We start from the raw sequence: 25,238 nt of genomic DNA on the forward strand, positions 1-25,238 counted from the left end.
AAAACTTACTTACTTTAGAGTGGCACAGTGGAGGAAAAAGGATGGACTGAAAGGAGCCAAAGAGCTCGCTAGTGCCTGAGATTAGTTCAAGCATTTTATCCACCATCTGGTTGTTTATTGCAGTTGATGCCCTGAGTGTGACAGCTGTGCCTAGAAATGGGTCATGTGCCACTGTGCCATAGGACTCTTGCTACACCCAACTGATCAGCCTTAACTCAGGCGTAATCAGTCTGAGGTTGCTTGCTTTCCCTTCTGGAGTGGGCTTCATCTAGCAGTTTGGGACAGATTGTTCTCATGAGGATTCGGGTCAGCACCAATCTGCATGAGGTGGGCCATTGTCTAGAGTGCATGGTAGGCATGAAATGATGGACCGTAATGTGCCTGAATGATCACTAGTGGCTGAGATTAATTCCAGCATTCCATCCCCCACCTTGTTCTAATTTTTTACAATGACATTGAGCTGTATTCTCTATTTCGGAGCACCAGCGTGCTAAGTGCGTTTTATGTTGGGAACAGACTTTTGATAGGAGAAGTTGAATCCAGTACGGAGGTAATCCGCCTGCTGAAGTTGTCTGCCTCATCAGAGATCTCATAGCTAGGTTTACGAGGGTGTTCTATAAGGCTCTCATGGGTTTCTCTACTGTCATCTTGGCCCCAACACGCAATGAGACCTAGAAAGATTGCAACCATCTTGCTTGGAGAAAGCCACAGAGGAAGGGACTGCATAATGGTCAGTCCCGGAAAAAGGGATCCTTGGTAACTGATAAATTCATGAGGTTAGAAAATGAGATTTAGACTCTGCCCTGCAGCACACGTGAAGAGCAGAATGCGCTAGGAAAGACTGAGCATGGCTCAGCCTTCTAACATCGTATGAGTGATGAGGGCTAGCCATAGGAAATTTTAAGTCCCTTAAAATGGAAACATTGAAGATGTTCATTATATGGGGAGCAATTTTATCTATTAATGATGATATTAATTCACCTGGATGCTGGTAAATAAGTGCCCCCAGAAAAAGCCAAAATGGGACTAAGGCATAGTACAGAGACGATCATTTCAATGCCCTCCGCTGCAGCAGTTTGACAGGTAGCAGTGCAAGTTCTGCTTGATAGATGATCATCAGTTCACCTTTAGGGATAGCCAGAGTAACATCAAGAGGTGAGGAATCCCAGTGGCAAGTCTCTGTAAAGAATATGGCATCAGGCTGAGGGTCACGTGAAGTCTAAAATACCGGCACGATGCCTGGGCAGGGGTATATCATGAAAAAACTGGACTATTGCTGGCCTAGATGCCAAGAGGTCTCATATTGATGACAGACTGACAATATAGCTGCTAAAATAAGTGAACAGTTCTCTATTCACAACCAGGGTTCTGCCTGCTTTGGACATGTTGAGGTTACAATAGAGTGAGCAGGGTGTAAAACTCTGTTTCCCTACAGATTTCTAAGATGAAACAAACCCCTAGCAGCAACATTTCAGGTTCAAATGCTAGAACTGCAAACAAAGTAGACATACATGCACACATACCTTACCCTGTGTCCAGAGTTTGCCCAAGTGGGTAATATTTTCCAAGACCTCAATGAGGTAGCAGAAGAGACTCAGACTAACAAAAATACCAGTACGTAATCCATGTGTTACAAGACCTAGAGTGAGGTGGAACACTCACCTTGTACTGGATGATCAGCACATTGTCATAGCTCTGGTTGCCCTTGTAGGCGTAGAGGACCTTTTGGACATTTTCCCAGTTGTCAGTTGCATTTTCCAGAAAGGGGCAGATCTACCAAAAGAGTAAACAGTCAATTAATCTGAAAATAAGACAATGAGGGAGGCCCTGCAACATTAATATGGATTCCCATCAGCCACATTTCTCGATATCCCCAGTTTATTAAAACTAGATATTGTATTGTATTGTATTGTAATTGCATTTATATAGCACTTGCTACCCTTGATATGATGCCAGTCTTTATCTTTTAAAGCTTTTCAGTATAACAGCAAACCACTCCAGGAACTTCACAATGCAGGCTTATTCTTCACCAGACATAATTACCTTATGTGAGCTGGGAGTCTGCAAAACAAGCATCAAGTATGAAACCTGTCTCATTGTGATGCCTCATGGATTTTATTCAAACTTCTGAGGAGGAAGTCCTATATTTTTGAAGAAGTGTCACATTTTGGATCAAACCCCTAAAAGTCACAATGGTAGACTCATAGCGAAGGAAGGTCTATACATATGGGGCACCATTCCAAAACTCCAATAAAAGATCTAGGTTATAAACATCAGAAAGTTTTTGTGAGCTTTCTTTTTCAAACTGATAATGCAAGGGTTGGAGTGACACTGCCTTTGAATATTGTACCCAGTGTGTGATCCTTTTTTTCTCTCAAGTATGGCCAGAGTGAAATCAGGAATGGGGGAAAAGATAGTGTGGTCCAGGCCGTAGATCGGACCTCTCCCCGGGACCCTTCAAGGGGTGCTTAGGTGTCTTCACAGCCGGAATATGCAGCTGACAATAGACTGGGACATGGAACAACAATGTAATGCATACAGTACAACCCTTCCACAACTTGTGTGATAGCTGCTAACTGCGGATTCCGTGACCCACACAACACTACCTGTGGAGTTAAAACACAACTGAAAATAATGCATTTCCACCTTGATGCCTGTGAAGCAAAGCACAAATCTGTCTCACTTTTGACACCTCAAGTTCTATTTATAGCAGTAGAATGAAATTCCTGGAATCGGCTCCATGGGAAACTTGAAAAAAGTAAATGGGACCATGTGGAAATCCTACTTTCAGAAAAAGTCACAAATTTTGTATCAAAAGCCTTAAACCTGGCTATGATAGGCTCTTGGTCAATGACATCAAAGGCGTACTTAGCACAATTTAGGATTTCCTAGAATGGATCAATGTATGAACCATTTGATTCAGACACACAGGGTAAATTCAGGACAATGATAAAATTCGTGATTTGTTTTAGCAAAAGACCAGTTATAATGGGGTCATACATTGCATAGCAGATGCCGGCCACACCTTTGCTGAAGAAGATATACGCATGAGTATTGTCAGTATTGGTAAATGCGTGGTCTGCCGAGGCAAGGCCTTCTGTCCCTTGGGATGTCGGTGAGATTGGAGACTTTTAATACATCAATTTGTAAAGGCCATGGTCAGTTGGATATAAATTGGATGACGTTGGAGAGGACAATGAAGGTTGCATACATTAGCTTTAAAGTTTTGACAATCTTGCATGTCCAGAACCCATTTAACAATACTAGTCCCAGCTGCAGCCTGTGCATGCAAGTGCAGTAGGGCTGTGGGGATTTCAACAGGTGACGACAATTATTTATTTAATTTTTCCTCATGGTCATCTTTTGAATTCCCCTCCAAACCGGCCCCACCGCCTCACTGCTCTTACCTGCATGGGCCGCTCCTAACTAGCCCTAAATAGGCCTAAAATAAAACTTCTAGTTACTGATCGTTAACTGTACTCCAAATATAACCTCACAAAAATACTTCAATAATATATTTAACTGCAGAACCCTCAAGCTACTACCCTTGGTGGGAGGATGGCATTAAATGACAGTACAACTATTCTGTGTTTTCGTTCTTAAGTTATTGAAGCAGTTCTGTGACCAAAGGCATCTCGTCCGCTTCCAATTGTGCTCCATTCTAAAGTGAAAAGCACTGATAAAGGACATGGCACATGCATCATCGTAGGCAATGCCTATCCTTACTGCACATTGATTTAGAAGTGTTTCTCACTGGTTGGAGAAATATAGATAATATTCACCCATTTACTCCATCATTCTTACAAAAAAATGGAATCCGCAAAATAAAAACAATAGCAGCAACGAACTAGTATTGGCAAAGCCAATAGGTTTTGCCTATGCGAGGTCTATTGGCTTTGGCAATGTTTATGTCGACATGTGTCACAGCAGCCCGGGCTGCTGTACAAAATGGCTTAAAGTAAAGAAAAACAAAGTGCTATGACACGGCCACGGTTGGTCTCATCATATTGCTTTTCTTTCTGTCCTTTCAGCCATGTTGCACAGCAGGCTGCACAGCAGGCTGCACTTTGATTGCGATGAATCTAAGATATGGCTTTGGAGGTGAATCCAGAGAGACTATAGAAAGGGAAGACACTTTAACCTAGGAAAACCTGCACAGTTTCTTGACAGCAAAGTGGAAGGAGAAAGGATTGTTTGAACTTGGGCCTTAGTAGCATCTTGTTTACATCATATGCTGCATCTTGAAACCCACCATTGGTTCCAATCTACATGACAATCTTAGCGAAAGCTGACATATTTTTGAGTAATCTAAAGAAATCTACAAATTGTGGAAATGGCAGTAACAGATCCTCCATTTTCCATGTATGATGTTATACAAATGTAACCTAGGAATATTGTTACAATAGCATATTGTTCATACCTTGTTAGGTCTCGCTGGCGTTGCAGCGCGAAGCGCTGCCGCCAACGAGTACTATTGTTGCCTAGTTGCCTCCCAAGGGAGACAGACCGGGGCACGCGCAGCGATCGGGGTCTGTGGACGCGCAGACACACGCGCGCGCACACACACACCCCGCCGCTGCCGACCCGGCTGCCTAACGCGCGCGCACACTTGCTCCACGGAGACGGCTTGTTCTCTCTATTTGCTTTTGTTTGATTCATTTTCTTTTTCACTGGTGCTCACTCGGCCTGGGCACCGCTTTGCTACAGTTACTTCTACCCCCGGCAGCCCACTTGCTCTAGGCACTTTGCATTGCAGGCTGCCTGGGCTGGGATTGCATTTGCAGTGAACGGATCGGCCTTGGCAGCTTTCCCAACGCTGCGGTCCACACTTTCCTGCCCCCTTCATTTCGCGGCCGCTACTGCAGCTCTCCTGCGGTGTCTCCTTTTCCCTGGGCCGTGCAGGGACCTCTCAGCATGTGGGCACAGCCTAGTAGTCTTTGTACCTGCCGGCCACGTGCTCGTTCTGCATGCGGGCAGGGCACTGATGCCGAAGGCTGCTTCCAACACACACACCTTAAGTGGCCCTCTCGCCGGACAGCGGCACCTCCTCCCATCTCCCGGTAAGTTTTTCTTTCACAGTTCAGGCAAGCAGAGAGAGAGGGTGAACCACGCAGGCTTCGGCAGAGTCTCGGGGAAATTATGCAGTGGCACGCCACTCACAGTGTCTTTCACTGCTTCCGCTATTCCCAACAGGCAGCCTTGACGTGTAACTACACTGCGGGGCTTGAGGGACCAACTTCACTTTCTTTGTGGGCTTTTGTGATGGCCCGATCTGGCACTACTTGCAGTCTAGGGCTCACCTTACGCCTGATAGCAGATCGGGCCTGCCTCCACCTCGAGGCGCTGTCTGTGGCAGCGGCCAGCGTCTCAGCAGACCGGCCCCATAGTACCCCCAGGGGCACCCCGCTTTCCCCCCTCCCCCAAATTAGGTTACCCAAAGAAGACACACGAAACAGTTGTAAATGGGTAACAAATGCTGCAGGATTTATTACATAATTCCAGGATATGTAATAGGTGGGTTATCTTACGGGCGATCCAAGGGCAGGCGGCCATCTACTTCACCTGCCCCGCCTGATGAGCCGGGCAGCACGGGAACGACCCGCAAGTGCTGCCCCCCAAGTGATTCTTTCTCGATCACGTGCCGTTGAAATTCTACTCACACCCCCCCTCTCGGGGCGGAGCGTCGCATAGCAAGCCCCCGGTTGTTCAGGCCCACAACCGCCCGCAGGCCTAGCGGGGCGCCGACCGGCTTCCGGGACCTCTCTGGAGGCTCCTCGTTTTGGCTCAGGCACCACGTGGTGCCGCGCAGAGGTACCCTTTGTACCGGCCTGCTTCCAGATCGCCCTGTAACTCCGCCACAGCCCTGGAGGCGGCTAACCGTCGCAGCCAGGGCCCCCCACCAACCTAGCTCTTTACCTGCACCCTCTATTCACCAATGCTTCGCTTAAATCCAATAAAAACAGGTCCATGCCTATTTGGGAGAGGTGTACTCCATCCAAGTCGAAGTACCCCTTTATATTCCCCCGAATCATCTCATGGCGAATAAAGCCCAAACCCCTTTGGGCTGTGAACTTACGCATTGCTCCATTAATGCGCCTCCTGGAGTGCTCTACCGCTTCTAAGGATTTAGCCCCCCGCCAAGACCTGCGGGGGATGATCTCTGACCACACGATCTCACACTCGCCCAGACGTTTGCAGATTTCCCCTAAGTCTCTTTTCATGGCTAATAACAGCAATCGTCTCCCTAGGGTAACCAGGTCGTTACCACCCAGGTGAATCACCAACAGGTGGGGCAAGGTGGACCCGTGTGCTCTTAGTCTCTGCTCGATCTTATTCCTGAGTTCGAACCATCTCATCCCCGGCACCCCCATCCATTCCACTTCGGTCTGAGGGAAGTGTCGCATCCAATTTCGGTGCAATGCCCATTGGGCCGCCCGGGCGACAAATGAATGCCCGATCACCCACACCACTCGTCCTAATAAAGAGGAGACATGGTGTACACACAAGTTATTTAATCAGAAAGGGTGATTTCAACGATACACACCATAAATCACAAACACATTACTAACAGCTGCCTCACGGGCGAACATATAGCTTATAGCAATCAGATTCCCAACGCCCCAGTTTCTTCACCTGAGCGGCCTCTAATCCCGCCAGGTGAGCGGCGGTGGCAGCGCCGATGCGGAAGGAGTGGCTGGAATACCTTCTGTCCGGCCGGGCGAGCCCCGCCCTGGCTAAACTGGCCCTGATTACCTGCTCGAACTGGTATCTAGTTACAGGGGTACCATTTGAATGCAACAGGAGATAACCAGGGCCAGGCGGTCTGTGTTCCAAAAACGCCTTTACCCATTGTACTGGGCAGAACCTGGGGTCACCTAGGGGCTGGAGAACCACCCTGATCCCCCGCCCCGCCTGATCAGTCTTGGACTTGCGTAAAAGAATGGTCAGTGACCCGGAAATGGACACGTCTGAAATTGCCAGCGCATCCCCTGAACAGTCGACCTTGGACCTAGCCACTAACTCACTGACTCTGAAAGCCCCGAAGAATGCTAAGCAGAATGTGGCCGAAAAAAGCGTGGCCTCGTAATGAGAGTAGGTGACTAACTCGAGAGCCCCTAGCATGACAAAGAGGTCGCCAGTGAGGGTGGGGGAAGGCTAAATAGCCTTCCCCTCACACCTGGGCCCAAAAGTGACGCGCCTTTCGCGTCACTTCCGGCCCCCGACATGGAGGGGGGGCAACAATCAGGATCCCCGCCCCCGCCCCCCCCGAAGGAGGGAGTGGGGAGGGGTGACCGGGGCCCCGGGGCCACTTAGGCGCCGACCGCCGAGTGGCCCCCTGCGGGGGCCGCGGTCAGCGGCATACACGTCGTTCCTCTTCCGTTAATGGGGCTCGCCACATGCCCGACGACTGGGCATTCGCTCCCGATGCTCCTCCTTCAATGGGGCCTCAGTAGGCTGGTGGCAGGGCCATGCCACCGGCTCCTAGACTTGCCACATGATCCTTCTGTTGGGTGCCGCCATGCGCTTGCGGGTACGTCAGGTGCGGGGTGAGCTCTCAATCACCTCCTTCTCCCCCCGTGGACTCTTTACACGCCCTACGGGAGGTCAGGCGCTTCCTATGCCTGCAGGCAGGGGGTTTCCTAGACCCAGGCATTATTTCCCCTCACACAAATCTTCTGGGCTGCTGCACGCATAGACACAGCCCCCTTGTCGCCATTTTAATGTTGTAGGACCCGAGGTCCTCATGTACTCATAATGATTACACAGACACGGATGGTTAGTTGGTAGAACTGGCTCAGGGCACGTGCGCCTGGCCCCTTTTATTGGCAGGGTCACATGTCCAGTGACGCCTGTGCTGGATGGGTGTGGGGTGGGGTGTAAGCCAGCGCTCAGGGAGTGGCTAGCACATTGGACCACTAGATCAGTGATCAGCAGATCACTACAGGTAATAACACTAAAGGACGTTCCCGTCTGGTCTTTTATCATATATGACCACAAGGCGAATTAATCTCCTGGGCTGTGAAATATATATTTGCTTTCCTCAGTTTGCAGTGTCCGTGGTCTCCAGAGAAGCCAAATTCAGGCAAGTACCATTACATCTTCGTCAGCCATCCTCCTCATCCGAGTCCTAACCAAACAAGGCTTTTTTTTCACACTGCTATCTCACTAGCCAAGTCAACTCTTTTCACCAATAAAAGAAATGTAAAGTAATAGCCTATTCTTACAACCCCCACATCCACCTTCCTAAAAAGCAAAGACACCCGTATCACTTCCTGTGTTTTTCTTCTGTTCAAGATGCCGTTTTGCATGTCAGGTAAACAGAGCACAAGTCCCAAAAAAACAAGCATTTGCAATGCAATAGGTCTCGCATTTATACGAGTTTGAGCTATTGGCATTGTAAATGACAATGCTTTTTATTTAAGTTTGGTTTTTTAAAACATAAATAAAAAGCACTGTCATTTACAATGCCAATAGCTCAAACTCGTATAACTGCGAGACCTATTGCATTGCAAATGCTTGTTTAAAAGCTCTGGTTTGCCCACTGGAATGAAGATGATAATCTCTTATGTTTCCAGGGAGGGGGATTCATATTTGTTCTGTCTGGTCTTCTGTTCTGTTATTCCCATTTTTCTTGGCGACCTAGATGCTGTTGAGACCTTTTTGTTGGAGGTGTTTGGATATGGTTGAGTGGGAGAGACTGATTGATGGGGTAGTGGCAATTCTTCTACCGGTGGATTCATCACAATGGAGTTGAATAGCGTTGGCCATAGCTGTATTTGCTACAAGGAGTTCCTTTGGTGAGAGTCACTTGTACCGTCAACCAATGTTTGGTGTTGAAGAGAGGTGGTTTAATAACTTTGTCTTCGATTGTGAAAGCTTCAAATCATACGCTCAAAAAATGAAAATCCGGAAGCACTGTAAAAGACTGAAAGGGAATCTCTTCCTACAGGAGATAAAGGTTGATAAGATGGATTTGTATAGCAACTTGCTTGTGGACTAAAGCGTTTTTAATCGTATAGACGATCTGTAACAAGCAATGGGTCTTTTTGTGCATCTTATTTCTCCTGAATTGATTATCGCTGCCATAAATTGCATAAGCACTTAATACACGAGAATGTGGTTATGTTTCATGGTGGTTTCTTTGGGGATTTGCTCCCCCCTTAACTCGACAATTCTGTGACAGCCAATCATTTTGTAACTATATTTAGGTTTATCCTTTTGGATTTAAACAAATATTTCCCCCATGTCATATGCCTATCTTTCACAAACAATAAGGGTTATAGGAAACAAAAAAATCCTTGTGGACAACTTAGTTCATATGAAATAACAGTACAACGTTTATGTGCGTTCTTGGATAGCCTTACCTCTAAACCTTTACCCCTCACCCCAGTGATCGAGCCAACGACAAGAGGCCGGTTAATGATATTCTTATTCTACACTGTATGTGATCAATACTGAGGGAAAGCCAGTTGTGGAAAAAGTACACGCCTGGGTGTGTCGGGCAGCTGTGTCCCAGCCATCTGGGCACCGAAACCTGCGGCACCTTGCATGGTCCTTTGGTTTACGGGCCTCAGAGAATGCTGTAAGAAGCCCACCTTTGCCTACGAGTCTCACTCACCTTGTACTCCTGGCTGCTGTTCCTTGCTCCTCCAGCTCCAAAATGGCAGTCAAATTATCCCACAGATGGCTGTTTTTCCCTTGGTTTCTTCCTAATTGTCTCAGTTCATTCTGTTTCCTGGTTTGTGGTGTTTGATGTAACGGGCTTCCGTCCGGTTGGAGAATTGGTCCCAACAAAGCTGTGTTCCTTTGCTTTTACCTCACTCTCTTCAATTGCTGATCCTGGATCTTTGCTCCAAACCAATTTCCCATTTGAACTCCTGGTTTCTGGTTACTTCAGTTCTTTGATATCTTCATCCAGCAATGAAGTTATCTACTAATTTTTCCTCCTACAAAGTTGGAAGCCCCTCAGGGGCACTCGCCTACCCCATATTCTAGTGTGTGGTGACATTGTGGCTTTCGGAAACAATCGCTCTGACACCGGACAAAAGACCCAGACCCTGATTGCAGTCAAGAATCCAGCCCTCACCGGGGAGATGTTGGTTGAACAGAGACTGTGTAAAGTGCAATTTAATCAGGATGAAATGGCGTAAGAGAGTTTGAAAGCAAAGGGCCAGTTAGCAACAATTTTGAAAAATAAAAAAAGTCTCAGTAACGGAATAAGTAGCTCTTTTTAAATATCTTTCCTTTAGGTTTTCCTCTTTGTTTTGTGAAGGGGAACGTGCACTCCTAAAATAAAATAATTCATCCACCACAAACAGTTTATGTTTGGCAAACTGACAAAAGGCAGCATGAGACTGGCGGTGTCTAAAAGAGGTGGCAAAACAGTTTGGAACACCTTTAGCAACTGTCTTTTTGATACGCTTGACATAGTCTTGTGGTTGTTCATTAGCAGGGGTTATGCAGACATTTTATTCTGTTGAGGATTTTATTTTTTTGGAATGCCGGTGTATAATGCCCCTGAAGTAAAGGTTAAAGTTAATGGATTTCACTGGAGTTGGTTCAAGTAACATCAAGGTACCGGGCAGGAATGCCCACTCTCGCCATGGCTCTTACTGTTAGTGCTTGACCCTCTCCTGAAACAATGAGATTATCTGTTGACATTCACTGGGTCGCGATTGATAAAGGCAAGTATTGATTAGCAGCATATGCAGACAATGTGATTTGTTTATCACATTTGGATCAATAAGTTCCATAATTTTTTTAATATTACACAGGAAGAATCTAAAATTTTGGACTGCTTTTTAACCCAAAAAATAAACCAGAAATGAAAGCTTTAAATGCTGACTGTAGCAGGGATATTGTAAATTCATTTAGTTTAAAGAGGCAACAAGAGGGCCATAGATACGTGTATCTTACATTTGACAACTTAAAAAACGAACATGTGAATATATTGAGAAAGGAAACCAAACAAAATCATGGAACTGGAAATGTGTTCGTCCTCTCAGAACATAACATGATGGGGTATGCTAGAAAGGGGGAATATTATCTTGATGCTTATTGGTTAAATCAAACATTCCTAAAGTGACATTGCAAATTTCTTCTCCGATAAGATGCAGTATAAAAAGACTGCCACTTTACCACCTGTCAGGAAAGGTCCTTTGCCTCGGATTATCACCAACAAGGTACTGTCAAACTAGAGGACGATCCTGCATGCCAGAGATGCTGCCGCCTTATCGTGCTTTCTACTGAAAGCTAATGCTGAACTCCCCCCAGGCTTGTCAGATCCTTATCTGGAAACAGGGACATATGCCACATTTGAAAGACTTCTATAGCGGTGAAAAACTCCAGATGAAAAAGGGACCTCACTGAGAAATTTGCATTGACCGGACACAACACGTATAGACTCACACAGGCACTACATTGGGTGGCGAGGAATCCTGTTCGTAGAGCATTGCAAAAGGGAAGAATCTCAGATTGAATCCCAGTACACCAACAACATCAGACACAAAGGCATATCATGGCTCAATCATTACATTTTGATTAGAACTCCCCTTAAAAAAACCTTCATACGTGACACAATGGGAGAGGAAATTGGATATGAACATTCATGAGGAGACATGGAAGACTATATAGCAGAGGGCCTTGAAACCCTCAATATGTTTATGTTATAAAGAGAATGCTTACAAAATGCGGACAATGTTATCGTACTCCCATGCAACTACACAAGATGTTTGGCAGCTTAAAACTGTGCTGGAAGGGCTGCAGTAATAGGGTCACTGTCTTACACACATGGTGGACATGCTCACAGATCTGGATCTTCTGGGACAAAGTTCTACTCATGATACGAGATAAAAATAAATCTCTCCTTGCCCCAAAACCCACTTATTATTCTCCTGGGGGACACTGGGGAATACAGACTACCCTACGATGAACTCACTGGGGAAATTGTTTTTCCACCTCCTCTTGGCTGCACGCTTGAGCAGCTGTAGAAACAACAAAATTCACCTTCGCTCAATATGGGGTAGGGGAAGATATGGTCAATCAATGCCATGGAGAGACTTATAGCAATAATCCGTGATAGGGTTGCATAATTTGAAAGAACATGTGCCCAGTCAACACATACTTAAAAGAGTACAAAGAACAGGTGGAATACACATGACAATGTCAAAGACTCTATAAGCTTCAGACGTGTGTGAAATGTCCTCCTCCGGAGCCGAAAGCCAGTCACCACCAGCAGCGAACTCAGACTAAATATTCAAGGTGAATGGTAATCCATAAAACGACCAAATTGAGACAAATCTTATGGACCTGAGCGTACGACGAACACTGCTATGTCCACTTGTATCCCGTTTTTCCCAATTGTGCTCTTCAGTTTTAGGTTTAATAATGTATATCGTAAAGGACTGTGATATCAAAATGTGTGTCCACAGCCCCAATAAAATTCAAAATAAAGTTGTAAAGAAAAATATAGCTGAGGAGTTGATGCCGATACTCAATGCGTGTTTGCCCTTTTCAGGAAATACGACCTCCCTGACTCTTGATAATTACAGAGGTATGCAGTTAACCCTGGGCATAGTGTGCGTAGCAGGACTACGCGGAGTGCATTTAAAAAAAAAACTAAAAACCACTTACCTGTTTACCGCGGCTTCCCTGGGCTGCCCTCCTCCTCATACTCACCATACGGGTACTGTTTGAGAAAGCTGCACAGGCACGTGCGCCCGCGCATGTGCATTTCTCGTACCCGTATGGCGAGGAAGAGGAGGGCAGCCCGGGGACGCCGCGGTAAACAGGTAAGTGTTTTTTAGTTTTTTAAATGACTGGTAATTTGTATCTTAATAGGGGGGTGGAGGTGGGCGGTGGGCCAACTCCAATCTGCTGCGGAGTGTGAGAAGATTTGCCTACTCTGCGTTCAACCGCGGAACACGGAGTAGGCCAATCTCCGCACACTCCGCAGGCAGAGCGGAGTTCTCCACCCACGGTTATATGCAGTATACCCATTATTTTTAAGAAAATCTAGCTGCAAACTATTTTACAGTCCATGCTCTCCTAGCATGGTGCATAGAAGTAGGTTTTAGGGAGTTACGTATTCTGGATAACATTTTAACCATAGTTGTTTTCAATCACCACAGCGTCCCGAGATACCCGTTTAGGGACTGGTAGTAACCCAAAAGCATTGACGCAAATTCAACTGTGTATTGGGTGAGGTTCTGCGGGGCTGTAAAAACCGGTGTTTCACATTCCAGTATGGTACATTGAGCTAAGTTCACATGTGTCACTCATAGGTGTGAAATCAAACCTTGTAGAGCTAAGCCAGAGACTTAGTTTATGCAACATGACCTGCCCATCAGACCTCTGCGAGACTCAGCCCCCAGTCCCACTATGTTCAGCATGTCCTATTCCAAGTGATGTTTGAAGACTGTCTTTCCTTAGTAGCCAAATCTATGACTTCCAGCTACCTCAAATTTAACTCCTATAAAAGAGCTCATTCTTTTCAGACGGGCATCCTTGATGTGGCCTCTTACCTGGAGTACAAAAGAGCCTGGCCATCATCCAAAACCATCCTGCATCCAAAGATCTGGGCACCAGGACTGATGCCAATCTCTTTTGCCCCACAGACCACCTCCCAATCTGCCACCTGTTTCTCTCTTAAGGAATCCCTTCAACATGTATTTGAGTATATCCCTTTCACTACTTGCAAAAGAGTGGTAAATACTTTAATACCCTAATTACTATGGTAAGTTCCTCTTGCTGGGCAGTTCTAAATATTCGATACAGCACCATCAAGTTGTACAGAATTCTGCTGCTTGATTAATCCTTAACATTCCTAAATGGCAGCCTACTTTACTAAAAATCCTTCACTGGCATCCAATTATCAGGATAATCCTATGTAAGTAGGGCAGCTCAGGACAAAGGCCCCAAATATCTTCTGGATCCGTTTTCCTGGTATGCACTGCCAGAGCCTCGGGATTATCTAGATTTAGATGTCTTACCTTTCCTTGATTCCACAGATCCCATGATGGCGGTCGTTCCTTCGCTTTTGGTGCTGCCAAACTCTGGAACTCCTTGCCATTGCACATTCGCTCTGTTACATCAGAACATTTTTTCAGCCACAAATCAAAACCTGCCTCTGTTACTCATAGCTACTCTTGTTCTTACTCTGCTTAATCACCGACTGATCTTCAGCACTGGGATGCCCAGGTTGGAGCAGCTATGTAATCCATCCATCCCAAATTCAGGTAGCAAATAACACTTTGGTGTTAAAAATGTGTAAGGGATGCTCACCACAAAATAAGTTAGGATGCTTGGCACCTTGGTATATTCACCAAGGGAGCCTGGGCCAATGATCTGAACTCCCGGATTTGTGTCATAGCCAGGGATGATGAATGACCACCCATATCTTGGAAATCCCATCAGTAGCTTCTCTGCTGGTGCACCCTTCTCCTTCCAGTAATTCATAGCATACTCCTGGAGACACAATCACAGCAATATGGTCAAGAGTGAGAGAGTGTTATGGAACACATCAAAGTTTGCTGCACAATGTGCTTACATCCTATATTTAGCAAAGCCCAGGTCTTAAGGTTTACACATAAATGACACAGTGGCTTTAACAGTTCACAAAGAGCAGCCATTACTGCTACAGTCACTGATGCATTACTCAATAATGGCAACTGACTGTTCCTATCGCCTTAGGTAAATGTTCCGTATTCATAACAGATTTGATGTCAATTAGAGTCTGGTGGACAAACCACTGGCAAACCAGGTCAGAGTTATGGTCCCTGCTCCCCTTCTGGAAGACTGGTCACCAGATTTAGAAATCCTCGGCTGCCTTCTGGGAACGCGCATTTCTGCAGTGAAGCCACTGTGGTGGCACCACTGAAAGCACTGATCATTTGCTGTATGGACACCATCTTTGATACGCCAGCTCAGAGACGTATATTGGTTTTCATAAGCAAACTTCCAAAAGTTTATTATTGAAAGTCAAAAAAATGCAAAGCTGGCCCTGATGCAGAGTTGTCTCCCAGCGCATGGGGGTCATTTCTGTTGCTTGCTATTCAGGTCTTTAGGCTTTCCCGGGCGATACCGACCCAAAACGATTTACTGCACATGGACCGCCCTAAAGAGGCGGTGGTCCTGACCTACATTAACCAACTGCACTATTGTGGGTGGGCCGTTAGTCTAAGGTTTCAGGCCACAAAGCCAGCTGAGGTTGCACCTGCTTAAATAAGGTACCTTTAAAATGACAGACGAACCATGAGTTTGGCGGACAAGGCATCTGCTCCTTTTTGACAGATTCCATATCCACCATACTCTAAAAAACTCCATACTTTTCAACATGTCAAGAGATATAGAAGAGATGGAGGAGCGCTCTTACGCAATTGTAGTTGGCATAACCTCCCCAGTCGTTGATGCCTTTATTCAGAGGACTGTTGGAGCCTGTGGTATTGTCCCAGGGTCCATGGAAGTCAAAGGTCATTACGCTGATGAAATCTAGAAGCCTTACAAAAACAAATACACAACAATTACTTATCCAAGTACGGCAAGTTATTCGTGTCGAGACGTTTAAGACACACCTGGATATACACACATTAGAAAATCAATATGTCAGAATTATCCACACTGTAAAAACTGGTGCAGCACCACAGCTAGCAGTGTCTTCACAAATGAATTCCTGAACAAAAGGGGCACAAGTTAACAAAGGGTTGTAGGTGCAACACACTCTGGGTAAACCCAGTCCTATTTCCACCATTACCCAAATATTTAGAGGAAGAATCTTCTTACTAACTAGCCAAGAAACCTAGGATTAATGCTTTAGGTGACAACTTGATACTGAATAAACAACTAGATATGGTGAGCAAAACCTGCAATTACCAATTTAAAAACTCTAAATGCTGCCTGTCCTCCTCCTCTTTCCGATTTGGAGTAGTTATATTTCATTGCATTATCTGGTCCCAAAATTATATACCACCCGCTAGTGACCATTGCCTTCTTAACCAAGCTGCTACTGGAGAGTCAAATACACCAAGGAAGTCGCGTCAGGTGTTTGTACCAGTCACCAAATAACCAATTCCCTGGATCCAACCCTTAAGTGTACCAGTCACCAAAACACCAACACTCGAGGCCACGATGGAAGTGGGCTGTGGAATCCATTGCAGATTCATTTGTGTCTCAGCCCACCCCATACACGTGGCAGAGTCACTGTTAGACCTGGCACCTTGGCGTGAGTTTCCCTTCCACTTTTTTGATGGTGTGCCTCGACTGTTTTGCTGGTGTTGTCCGCTCAGGGCACTGCGCCACGGCTAATCCGTGCCGCAGTGCAAGTGCTCCCTAAGTAAAGTGTACCTGTAATTGATGTTCATGATTGGTTTATTGGATTCACTGTCAGTCCCCAGTAAAGTGCACCAGGGGTGCCAGGGCTTGTGAATGCCAATGCTGCTGGTGGGCTTGCAGCGCTGGTTGCGCCACCCACGGAAGCGGCCTTGTAAAGTGTGTCTAGGGTCTGCCACCGCCGACCCTGTGCGCGGTCCGGGACCGTCGCGCTGACTGCGCAAGTGCCCCCACTTGCCAGTCCCTAAACCTTCCCTTACCTACATGTTAGCCACCCCTCTGGTAGGCCCGAGGGCAGGGTGCATTGTAGGCATAAGGTAGGACATGCCCTGATGTGTGTGGCATGTCTTAGTAGTGAATTACAGCCCTTGTCGTTTTTCACTATTGAAGGCTACCTGCTCTCCTTAGGCCAGAATGGGCTGCTGGGATCACGCCAACGCTGTGACCCCAGTGGACTCAGAGAGCATGGTAGAGTGTCAAGTTTGGTATGCCTGAACTCAGGATGATAAGATACTTCTTGTAGTCAAGTTTATTTTAATATCCTGGGTTTGTAAATACTACTTTTAGAAAGTTAGTATTTACTGACCTGACCATCTCAGTCCGCCTCTGCTGTGTGTATGTGTTCTGCCTGGCAACAGTAAGGAGCAGGGTGGGGGGATCCCCAGAGACAGGTTGGCTGCCAGGTGGTGGGTAGAGAGATTACACCTGGATGGGTGGGAGGAGTACACCTTGACTCTTGAATAGACCTGTGCTCTGCCACCACAAAGCCGGCGCCACCCCCTGTGGGGCGGCTGATGTCTCTGCCCTGCTGCTGAAAGGAAAGAGCAGAGTCACCATAACAGAGTGCTCCAGAACTGGACTGAGCCAGGCCTAGGCCCCCTGGCGCTAAAGAACAAAAGAATCGTATTTTTATATATATCCAAGTCTGGTGTCCGTTTCTGGGGGGATTGATGTATTTACTGTGTGTATGATTGTAAGTGCTTAACCAACAACGCCTGAGGAATCGCCTTGGCTGCTCACGCCACGCACCTAGAGGGTGAGCAAGGGTCATTCGCGAGGGGTTATCCTGCGCCCTGACGTGGAGGAGAGGGTTCCTGCTTGACACAAGGGCAACCTTGCGCCAACCAGAGATCCCCGACTCTAACATTGTTGGCAGCGGTTGGGATTTCGGATTTGCACTTGTAATTTGCATACAGTGAATTGTTAATCACCAGATAGTGAGAGCAGACCAAGTAACGCAGCCACAGGTTTTCATTTTCTGAACTTTGTTGAGACATCTGCCATTACTGCAACCATGCCTGGCTCACACTCCGCTGGGAGAGCACTCTCTGTGATTTCTGGAATCGATGAGGTGGATTGGGAGAGACTGGAAGGCTACACGATGGAGCAATTGAAAGGCTACAGTGTACAATTCAGAGTCCCCCATGCTGGATGCAAGAGGAAGCCCCAGTACACCAAGGCGTTGAGAGCCTGGAAGGAGTCACGAGACCTACGGAATGCAGGGGACATCGTTCCGCCCGACAATCTTGAGGAGCCCAGCAGAGTCCGGTCGCCAGAGGAGCTGGCAGACAGGGCAGCAGACAGGGCGCATGCAATGGAGATGGCAAAGTTGGCAGGACAGATGGAAATGGAAAAGCAGAAGTTGGCCCTGGAGGCACAACAACGCCAAATGGATCATGATATCAGATTGAAGGAGTTGGAGCTGAAGGCGAAAAGTTTGGATACCGCTCCTTCTGGTGGCAGCACTCCACCAGCGCAGGTAGAGTCCAAGGTGTACATCCCCAAAGATGTAGTAAAGGAGTATTTCAGAAAGGATGACATAGGGCAGTGGTTTAGGGCCTACGAGGTGGCCATGTCCTCACACCGGGTCCCTGAGAAAGACTGGGGAGCGGGGTTGTGGGGAAGGTTCCTTGCTGAAGGGCGGGACACACTGTTAGATTTGCCCTTAGAAGTCCAAACCTCATACCCCCATATGAAGGAAGCTTTAATGACCAGGTATGGGTTAACTCCGGAGCTATATCGACAGAGGTTCAGGGAGACCAAGAAGATCCCTGAGTGTATGTATGTGGAATATGTGACCTTTTTCTGCAGAGCACTGGATGGTTGGGTGAAGGGTAGCAAAGTGAATGATTATCAAGGGCTGCTTGATTTAATTGCATGGGAGCACTTGTCCAGTCAATGTTTTCCTGAGCTACGCCAGCACCTGATTGATAGCAAGCTGTCCAACCCGAGGAAGCTTGCTGAGGAGGCGGACCGCTGGCTCAGCACCAGGGTCCACAAGGGTCAAGTGGGAGACTCCGCCAAAGGTGGGCAGGGTCCCCAGCAGAAGAGTGGGGGGGACAAGGGTAAACAGAAGGGGTTCCAAAAAGGCCCCCAAAGTAATTCCCAAGGGAACCAGCAGAAGGGTTCTCAGCCTCCCCCAACCCCGCAGCAGAACGGGGCCCCAACAGGTAGACCTGTTCCAAAGGGGCCCTTCAATTGTTATAAGTGTGGCGATCCGGGTCACATTGCCTCTGATCCTAAGTGTCGCCTGTTTGGTAGGACCGCACCCACTGGTGCTCCACCCCGGCAAGTAGCTAGTGTTAACTTTGGGGAGGAAGTAGCAGTCCAGGAGGGTGGGGGTCCCGGGCAGATGACCCTAGTCTCGCTAGGAGACAGTGAGATGGTCCCTGTAACCTACCTGCCCTCTAACACTAAGAAATATGGGCAGGTGGTGACCATCAATGGAAAGAAGGTGGAGGCTCTTAGAGATACAGGAGCCAGCGTGACCTCGGTGAGGCAACACCTGGTGTCTCAAGAGCAGATTGTACCCAATGCCTACTGTAGGGTTGTCAATGCTGACAACGTAGAGAGTCGTTGTCCAATGGCTCAAGTTCCCTTTGAGTGGGGGGAGGTCTCTGGTACTCTACAAGTCGCTGTGAGAACTGACATGCCTGTAGATTGTCTGCTAGGGAACGACCTGGAGAGTTCCCCTTGGGAAAAGGTGGAGAAGACCACGCATCTGAGGATGGTGGGTCTACCCGACTGGGCGTGCGTGACCACCCGGTCCATGGCAGCCAGTAGGGGTGTTGGGAGGGTCCTGGAGCCTGAGGGAGAGGTCCAGGAACCGGCCTTAGGGAGAAGGCGCAGGAGGCGCGGGAAACCGGCCCCCGAAGTTCCCACGGCCCAGGAGGAAGTAGACCCTGAGGGGGATGCTCTGGAGCCTACCGGGGAACAGATTGCCGAACTGGGAGATCTGCCTGAGCTGACCCATTGGCAGCAAGAAGGAGGTCCCTCCAGGGAGGAATTCTGCAGGGAGCAGAAAGAATGCCCTTCTCTCGTGGGTATGCGGCAACAGGCTGCAGACCAGGCCAATGGTGTTCAGGCCAAAACACACTACGTATACTGGGAGAGTGACCTCCTGTATTCCGAGCCTAAGGCTGCTGAACCTGGGTCAGCCCGTGTGCTGGTGGTACCCCAGAAGTTCAGAACCTTCCTACTGGGGCTGGCTCATGATGTGCCGTTAGCAGGACATTTGGGGATGGACAAGACCTATGACAGGCTTGTCACCCACTTTTACTGGCCCCAAATGCATAAGAATTCAGATTCCTACTGCAGAACCTGTCAGACTTGCCAGGCAAGTGGTAAGAGCGGAGGGAAGCACAAGGCTCCTCTGCAACCTTTCCCGGTGGTCGGTACGCCATTCCAACGAGTGGGTATTGACATTGTGGGGCCTCTGGACCCCAAGACAGCCCTGGGCAACAGGTTCATCCTGGTCTTGGTGGACCATGCCACCCGGTACCCTGAAGCCATCCCTCTGAGGACAGTGACGGCCCCCGTGGTGGGACGGGCACTGATGGGAATTTTCTCCCGAGTGGGATTCCCTCTAGAGGTGGTGAGCGACAGGGGGACCAATTTCATATCCACATATATGAAATCCCTGTGGAAGGAGTGTGGGGTAACTTACAAGTTCACCACTCCTTACCACCCCCAAGGAAATGGGTTGGTTGAGAGATTCAACCGAACCCTCAAAGGCATGATCATGGGCCTGGACGGTCCAATGAGGCGTAAGTGGGACGTCCTCTTGCCATGCCTGCTCTTCGCTTACCGAGAGGTGCCACAGAAGTCTCTAGGATTCAGCCCCTTTGAGCTTCTGTATGGTCACCCGGTAAGAGGACCTCTGAGTTTGGTAAAGGAAGGCTGGGAGCAATCTCCCAGGAAACCTCCCCAGAGTGTATATAGTTACATGCTGGCCTTCCGAAACCAGACTCGGCGTTTCAGGCAACTTGCTGAGGCAAATCTGGAAGCCAGCCAGGAGGAGATGAAGCGGTGGTACGACCGGAATGCCACTCTGGTAGAGCTTCAACCTGGACAAAAGGTGTGGGTCTTGGCCCCAGTGGAGCCTTGTGCACTTCAGGATAAGTGGACAGGTCCATTTGAGGTTGTGGAGCGCAAAAGTCCTATCACCTACTTGGTGGACATGCAGACTCCCAGGAACCCTTTGAGGGTCCTACATGTTAACCGCCTTAAGCCCCACTTAGAGAGGACCGAAGTGGGCATGCTGCTGGCCACTGATGATGGAATGGAAGAGGAGACCGAGCCTCTTCCTGACCTCTTAGTGGCCTCTGAGAAAGATGGGTCAGTGGATGGAGTTAACCTCTCACCCACCCTGACGCCCGAACAACAGGAAGACTGCCGCCACTTGCTGGGACAATTTTCCGACCAATTCTCCCTGGTTCCTGGTGTCACAGATTGGTGCGTCCATGATGTGGACACAGGAGACAGCTTACCCGTGAAGCACAAGGCTTACAGGGTAACTGACAGGGTCAGAGCTTGCATTAAGGAGGAGGTCTCCAAAATGCTTGCGCTAGGGGTGGTTGAGTCCTCCAGCAGTCCTTGGTCCAGCCCCGTGGTCTTGGTCCCAAAGGCTGCTGCGCCGGGAGCCACACCTGAACTCCGGTTCTGTGTGGACTACAGAGGACTCAATTCAGTCACGAAGACTGACGCGCACCCCATCCCCAGAGCTGATGAGCTCATTGATCGGCTGGGGGCTGCCCGGTTCCTCAGTACGTTTGATTTAACGTCTGGGTACTGGCAGATCGCCTTGACCGATGGGGCCAAAGAGAGGTCCGCATTCTCTACACCAGATGGGCACTTCCAGTTCCGAGTCATGCCATTTGGGATGAAGAATGCCCCTGCCACCTTTCAGAGGTTGGTCAACCAGGTACTGGTTGGGCTGGATGCGTTCAGTGCCGCCTACCTGGATGACATCGCAGTGTTCAGTGCCACCTGGCCTGAACACCTGCGCCACCTCTGGGAAGTGTTGATGGCGCTGCGCCGAGCAGGCCTCACGATCAAGGCAAGCAAGTGCCAGATCGGGCAGGGTTCCGTGGTGTACTTGGGACACCAAGTGGGGAGTGGCAAGGTGGCACCCTTGCAACCCAAAATCGAGACCATCCTGGCTTGGGAACCCCCCAAGACACAGACCGCAGTGAGGGCCTTCCTGGGGCTCACTGGGTACTACAGGAGGTTTGTCAAGGGCTATGGAACGATCGTTGCCCCCTTGACAGAGCTGACTTCGAAGAAGCAGCCCAGGAACGTGATTTGGACTGACACCTGTCAGAAAGCTTTCGACACCCTGAAGACTGCCATGTGCACGGCGCCCGTGCTCTTGGCCCCTGACTTCTCCAAGGAATTCCTAGTCCAGACAGACGCTTCAGAGCATGGTGTGGGGGCTGTTCTTTCACAGATGACTGAGGAGGGCTGGGACCAACCCGTAGCCTTCATCAGTAGGAGGTTACTTCCACGGGAAAGTAGGTGGAGTGCAATTGAGCGAGAAGCATTTGCTGTGGTCTGGGCGCTGAAGAAGCTAAGACCCTACTTGTTTGGGTCTCACTTCCGGGTTCAGACGGACCACAGGCCCCTCAGATGGTTGATGCAAATGAGGGGTGAAAACCCGAAGCTGTTGAGGTGGTCCATCTCCCTACAGGGTATGGACTTTACGGTGGAACACCGTCCTGGTACAGATCACGCCAACGCTGACGGTCTGTCCAGGTATTTCCGCCTTAGTGACGAGGAACCCCCTGGGCAAGGGTAGTTCTCCCCACATTTCAGCTGGAGGGGACACGTGTTAGACCTGGCACCTTGGCGTGAGTTTCCCTTCCACTTTTTTGATGGTGTGCCTCGACTGTTTTGCTGGTGTTGTCCGCTCAGGGCACTGCGCCACGGCTAATCCGTGCCGCAGTGCAAGTGCTCCCTAAGTAAAGTGTACCTGTAATTGATGTTCATGATTGGTTTATTGGATTCACTGTCAGTCCCCAGTAAAGTGCACCAGGGGTGCCAGGGCTTGTGAATGCCAATGCTGCTGGTGGGCTTGCAGCGCTGGTTGCGCCACCCACGGAAGCGGCCTTGTAAAGTGTGTCTAGGGTCTGCCACCGCCGACCCTGTGCGCGGTCCGGGACCGTCGCGCTGACTGCGCAAGTGCCCCCACTTGCCAGTCCCTAAACCTTCCCTTACCTACATGTTAGCCACCCCTCTGGTAGGCCCGAGGGCAGGGTGCATTGTAGGCATAAGGTAGGACATGCCCTGATGTGTGTGGCATGTCTTAGTAGTGAATTACAGCCCTTGTCGTTTTTCACTATTGAAGGCTACCTGCTCTCCTTAGGCCAGAATGGGCTGCTGGGATCACGCCAACGCTGTGACCCCAGTGGACTCAGAGAGCATGGTAGAGTGTCAAGTTTGGTATGCCTGAACTCAGGATGATAAGATACTTCTTGTAGTCAAGTTTATTTTAATATCCTGGGTTTGTAAATACTACTTTTAGAAAGTTAGTATTTACTGACCTGACCATCTCAGTCCGCCTCTGCTGTGTGTATGTGTTCTGCCTGGCAACAGTAAGGAGCAGGGTGGGGGGATCCCCAGAGACAGGTTGGCTGCCAGGTGGTGGGTAGAGAGATTACACCTGGATGGGTGGGAGGAGTACACCTTGACTCTTGAATAGACCTGTGCTCTGCCACCACAAAGCCGGCGCCACCCCCTGTGGGGCGGCTGATGTCTCTGCCCTGCTGCTGAAAGGAAAGAGCAGAGTCACCATAACAGAGTGCTCCAGAACTGGACTGAGCCAGGCCTAGGCCCCCTGGCGCTAAAGAACAAAAGAATCGTATTTTTATATATATCCAAGTCTGGTGTCCGTTTCTGGGGGGATTGATGTATTTACTGTGTGTATGATTGTAAGTGCTTAACCAACAACGCCTGAGGAATCGCCTTGGCTGCTCACGCCACGCACCTAGAGGGTGAGCAAGGGTCATTCGCGAGGGGTTATCCTGCGCCCTGACGTGGAGGAGAGGGTTCCTGCTTGACACAAGGGCAACCTTGCGCCAACCAGAGATCCCCGACTCTAACAGTCACCAAAGAGGAGCTCTGACAAAATGATCCGGAAGTGTAGTTATGCGGATGTCTGTATAAACACCATTAGGTAGAGATTTCACCGGAAGACAGACACTGGCAGCATGCACATGTTGGAAAGTTCCCAACAGTGGCAAGTGTTAAAACTGCCTGGCCTCATGTTTCCTAGTGCTGTAGAACCCAAGGCCCTGAGACATCAGCAATACATGGCAGTGCCCATCACAGAGCGGTCGCCACTCACTGCCTAGGACTGGAGATAAGCGCCATCACTCAGAGGAGATGGCACACCGCCTCAAAAAACTTACAAGCTCCATGTGCCACACGAAGGCTACAGACACCAATAACTTTTCATTGTCATAAGTTAAAAGGAAATTTCCCAAACTAGGTACCGGGTGCTATTACTCCACCAAGATTAATCAGCCTCCACAAGCCAACTCCATGGCCATCGCCCCTACTGTGGGGTTACTCCCATCCACCCTACGGAAGGTGCCAACAAGAGGTCTTTGGCACACAAGGTAAAACAGGTGAAAAGTCAGACGAGTGGATCCTTCAGATGGAACGAGAGAGTAAGGATATCAAACCCAACCCACTGGTTTGCACTTCAGAGAGACCCTCAGTGAAAGCCCTGTGTGTGCATGAAATGTCTTCCTAAAGTGAAAGGTTGCATCAGTTTCCTTTTGACGTTAGCCGTCCGCTCCATTTGGGGTACTTACTCTCCAATTTTTTTAATTTCGTATCCGGTGTCAATGGCTTCTTTGGCACCAGACACAGCCGCAGTGACAAGCAGTCTGGGGCGCCCTGTCTCTTTGCCTTCGGTTTCAAAAGCTTCAAGCAGTTCCTGGTGAAAAATACAGACAAGAGTCACAATTGTTATGCATTCCACTAACCTGCAAAGGATATTTGTCTGCAACAGTACGTCACCATGATCAATACACTAACTTAGGGGACCTGGGTTAATGTGAAACCTTCTCACCGCTTCACTTGTTCACCTACAATGTCACTCCTCCCTTACCATCTTCCTGTTCCATGACCTGTTCGAGGGGCTTATTTACTAGCCCACTGCACCACCAGTGCATCACATTTATCGATGCACTGGCAGCACAATGGCCTTCCCCATATTTACACGTCCATGTAAAGTCACCCTGCATGACTTTTCATGGCTTTGTAAAAATGTTTCCCTTTCACACATAACTGCGTGAAAGGGTAGTTCCACTGGTGTTGCTGCGAGTGTTCCCCCGTCACATCCATGCAACTTGAGGCATTCCCAGATTTACAACATTTTTTAAACCTGGGAAGGCGCCAGAATCCTACACCTACCCATGGGAGGCATAAGGAGGTGCGACGAGGAGAAATACTTTTCTCCTCGTTTTTATGTCTCGTCTAGGCAGCGCGCATGCGCTGTCTCTCCGAGACATCAAGTTATCTGTATCAGGGGTGAAACTCCACCTATTGCCTGGTAATTTCTCCTGCCGCTTGCCATTAGTAAACTCTGGCATTGCTTTTCTATGCGGGCTTATTATTGGCTGTAG

The 25,238-nt window shown here is 48.6% G+C and overlaps 1 protein-coding gene across 3 annotated transcripts in view; it reads right to left on the reverse strand.

Annotated features, from left to right (window-relative positions):
* LOC146869047 (chitinase-3-like protein 2) overlaps positions 1-25,238 on the reverse strand; it is a 290,781-nt gene that overhangs the window by 211,593 nt on the left and 53,950 nt on the right. For 2 of the 3 annotated variants that reach the window (XM_085642935.1, XM_085641346.1), the window contains exons 5-8: positions 24,423-24,547; positions 15,374-15,497; positions 14,284-14,466; positions 1,663-1,773 (exon numbers count right to left, since the gene is read on the reverse strand). In XM_085642935.1, coding sequence (XP_085499061.1) covers positions 1,663-1,773; positions 14,284-14,466; positions 15,374-15,497; positions 24,423-24,547 — 543 coding nt within the window. The remainder of the gene's footprint in view (positions 1-1,662; positions 1,774-14,283; positions 14,467-15,373; positions 15,498-24,422; positions 24,548-25,238) is intronic. The other variant, XM_085642153.1, reaches the window with a different exon arrangement.

This window comes from Triturus cristatus, chromosome 1_1, assembly GCF_964204655.1.
Source record: "Triturus cristatus chromosome 1_1, aTriCri1.1, whole genome shotgun sequence".
NCBI classification, from domain to species: Eukaryota; Metazoa; Chordata; class Amphibia; order Caudata; family Salamandridae; genus Triturus; species Triturus cristatus.